We start from the raw sequence: 3,094 nt of genomic DNA, 5'->3' as shown, positions 1-3,094 counted from the left end.
GTCAGCACCACATCGGTGACCATTTCTGATCCTAGCACACCTTCAACACCTCCTGCTGACACCAGCACACCTGTGACCACTTCTAACCAAGTCAGTTCATCTCCTACAAATCCTGAAGTCACCACCATGCTAATCCCTACTCCTAGTGAAGGAAGCACTCCATTAAAAACTATTCCTCTCAGCACCACACTTGTGACCAGTTCTGAGGGCAGCACCCTTTCAACAACTTTTGTTGACACCAGCACACCTGTGACCACCTCTACCCAAGTCAGTTCAACTCCTACAATTCCTGAAGGTACAAGTATGCCAATCTCGACTCCTAGTGAAGGAAGCACTCCATTAACAACTATTCCTGTCAGCACCACACGTGTGACCAGTTCTGAGGACAGCACCCTTTCAACAAATTCTGTTGACATCAGCACAACTGTGACCACTTCTATCCAGGAAAGTTCATCTCCTACAACTCCTCAAGCTACAAGTATGCCAATCTCAACTCTTAGTGAAGGAAGCACACCATTAACAATTATGCCTGTCAGCACCACATCGGTGACCATTTCTCATCCTAGCACACCTTCAACACGTCCTGTTGACACCAGCACACGTGTGACCATTTCAACCCAAGTCAGTACTTCTCCTATAACTCCTGAAGTCACCACCATGCAAATCTCAACTCCTACTGTACGAAGCACTCCATTAACAACTATTCCTGTCAGCACCAAGCGTGTGACCAGTTCTGAGGGTAGCACCGTTTCAACACCTTCTGTTGACACTAGCACACCTGTGACCAGTTCTACCCAAGTCAGTTCATCTCCTAAAACTCCTGAAGTCACCACCATGCCAATCTGGACTTCTAGTGAAGGAAGCACTCCATTAACAACCATTGCTGTCAGCACCACACATGTGACAAGTTCTGGGGGCAGAACCCTTTCAACACCTTCTGTTGACACCAGCACACCTGTGACCACTTTTACCCAAGTCAGTTCATCTCCTACAACTCATGAAGTCACCACCATGTCAATCTCAACTCCTAGTGCACGAAGCACTACATTAACAACTAGTTCTGTGAGCACCACACGTGTGACCAGTTCTGAGGGTAGCACCCCTTCAACAATTTCTGTTGACAGCAGCACACCTGTACCAACTTCTAACCAAGTCAGTTCATCTCCTACAACTCCTGAAGTCACCACCATGCCAATCTTGCCTCCTAGTGAAGGAAGCACTTCATTAACAACCATTCCTGTCACCACCACACGTGTGACCAGTTCTGAGGGCAGAACCCTTTCAACACCTTCCATTGACACCAGCACACCTGTGACCACTTCTATCCAAGACAATTCATCTCCTAGAACACATGAAGTCACCAGCATGCTAATCTCAACTCCTAGTGTACGAAGCACTCCATTAACAACTAGTTCTGGCAGCACCATGCCTGTGACCAGTTCTGAGGGTAGCACCTCTTCAACACCTTCTGTTGACCCCAGCACACCTGTGACCACTTCTATCCAAGTCAGTTCATCTCCTACAACTCCTGAAGGTACCATTATGCCAATCTCGACTCCTGGTGAAGGAAGCACTCCATTAACAACTTTTCCTGTCAGCACCACACGTGTGACCAGTTCTGAGGGCAGCACCCTTTCAACACCTTCCGTTGACACCAGCACACCTGTGATCACTTCTACCCAACTCAGTTCATCTCCTACAACTCCTGAACATACCAGTATGCCAATCTCCAGTCCTAGTGAAGGGAGCACTCCATTAACAACTAGTTCCTTCAGCAACACACATGTGACAAGTTCTGAGGGCATCACCCCTTCAACAACTTCTGTTGACACCAGCACACCTGTGACCAATTCTACCCAACTCAGTTCATCTCCTACAACACCTGAAGTCACCACCATGCCAATCTCAACTCCTAGTGAAGGAAGCACTCCATTAACAAACATTCCTGTCAGCACCACACGTGTGACCAGTTCTGAGCGCAGAACCCTTTCAACACCGTCTGTTGACACCAGCACACCTGTGACCACTTCTACCCAAGTCAGTTCATCTCCTAAAACTCCAGAAGTTACCACCATGCTAATCTCTACTCCTAGTAGAGGAAGCAGTCCATTAACAACTATTCCTGTCAGCACCACACGTGTGATCAGTTCTGGGGGTAGCACTCTTTCAACACCTCCTGTTGACACCAGCACACCTGTGAAAACTTCTATCCACATCACTACATCTACTACAATTCCTGAAGGTACCAGTATTCCAACCTCGACTCCTAGTGACAGAAGAACTCAATTAACAACAATTCCTGTCAGCACCACACGTGTGACAAGTTCTCAGGGTAACACCCTTTCAACACCTTCTGTTCAAACCAGCACACCTGTAACCACTTCTACCCACGTCAGTTCATCTCCTACAACTTCTGAAGTCACCACCATGCCAAACTCAACTCTTAGTGAAGGAAGCACTCCATTAACAACTATTCCTGTCAGCACCACAGGTGTGACCATTTCTCAGGGTAGCAACTTTTCAACACCTTTTGTTGACACCAGCACACCTCTGACTACTTCTATCCAAGCCAGTTCATCTCCTACAACTCCTGAAGGTAACAGTATGCCAATCTCAACTCCTAGTGAAGGAAGCACTCCACTCACAGCTATTCCTGTCAGCAACACACCTGTGACCAGTTCTGAGGGCAGCACCATTTCAACACCTTCTGTTGACACCAGCACACCTGTGACCACTTTTCCCGACGTCAGTTCATCTCCTACAACTCCTGAAGTCACCACAATGCCAATCTCTACTCCTAGTGAAGGAAGCACCCCAATAACAACTATTCGTGTCAGCACCACACGTGTGACCAGTTTCGAGGGAAGCACCCTTTCAACTCTTTCTGTTGACACCAGCACACCTGTGACTACTTCTATCCAAGTCAGTTCATCTCCTACAACTCCTGAAGGTACCAGTATGCCAATCTCGACTCCTAGTGAAGGAAGCACTCCATTAACAACTATGCCGGTCAGCACCACATCGGTGACCATTTCTGATCCTAGCACACCTTCAACACCTCCTGGTGACACCAGCACATCTGTGACCACTTCGA

The 3,094-nt window shown here is 47.6% G+C and overlaps 2 protein-coding genes across 2 annotated transcripts; both read left to right on the top strand.

Moving 5' to 3' along the window:
• Positions 1-182: 182 nt before the first annotated feature.
• On the top strand, positions 183-1,532 carry LOC113223103 (mucin-17-like; the record flags this gene model as incomplete). Its single annotated transcript, XM_026452673.1, has 2 exons — positions 183-1,386; positions 1,482-1,532. Coding segments are annotated over 2 exons (1,255 nt in total), but the record flags the coding sequence as incomplete, so codon positions are not given.
• Positions 1,533-2,073: 541 nt separating this feature from the next.
• LOC113223104 (mucin-17-like) lies at positions 2,074-3,024 on the top strand (the record flags this gene model as incomplete). The annotated part of the gene is made up of 1 exon (XM_026452674.1): positions 2,074-3,024. A coding segment is annotated over exon 1 (951 nt), but the record flags the coding sequence as incomplete, so codon positions are not given.
• Positions 3,025-3,094: the final 70 nt, after the last annotated feature.

This window comes from Piliocolobus tephrosceles, unplaced genomic scaffold, assembly GCF_002776525.5.
Source record: "Piliocolobus tephrosceles isolate RC106 unplaced genomic scaffold, ASM277652v3 unscaffolded_38721, whole genome shotgun sequence".
NCBI classification, from domain to species: Eukaryota; Metazoa; Chordata; class Mammalia; order Primates; family Cercopithecidae; genus Piliocolobus; species Piliocolobus tephrosceles.
The sequence above is the reverse complement of the archived record's forward strand: the minus strand, read 5'-3'. Positions and strand labels throughout refer to the sequence as shown.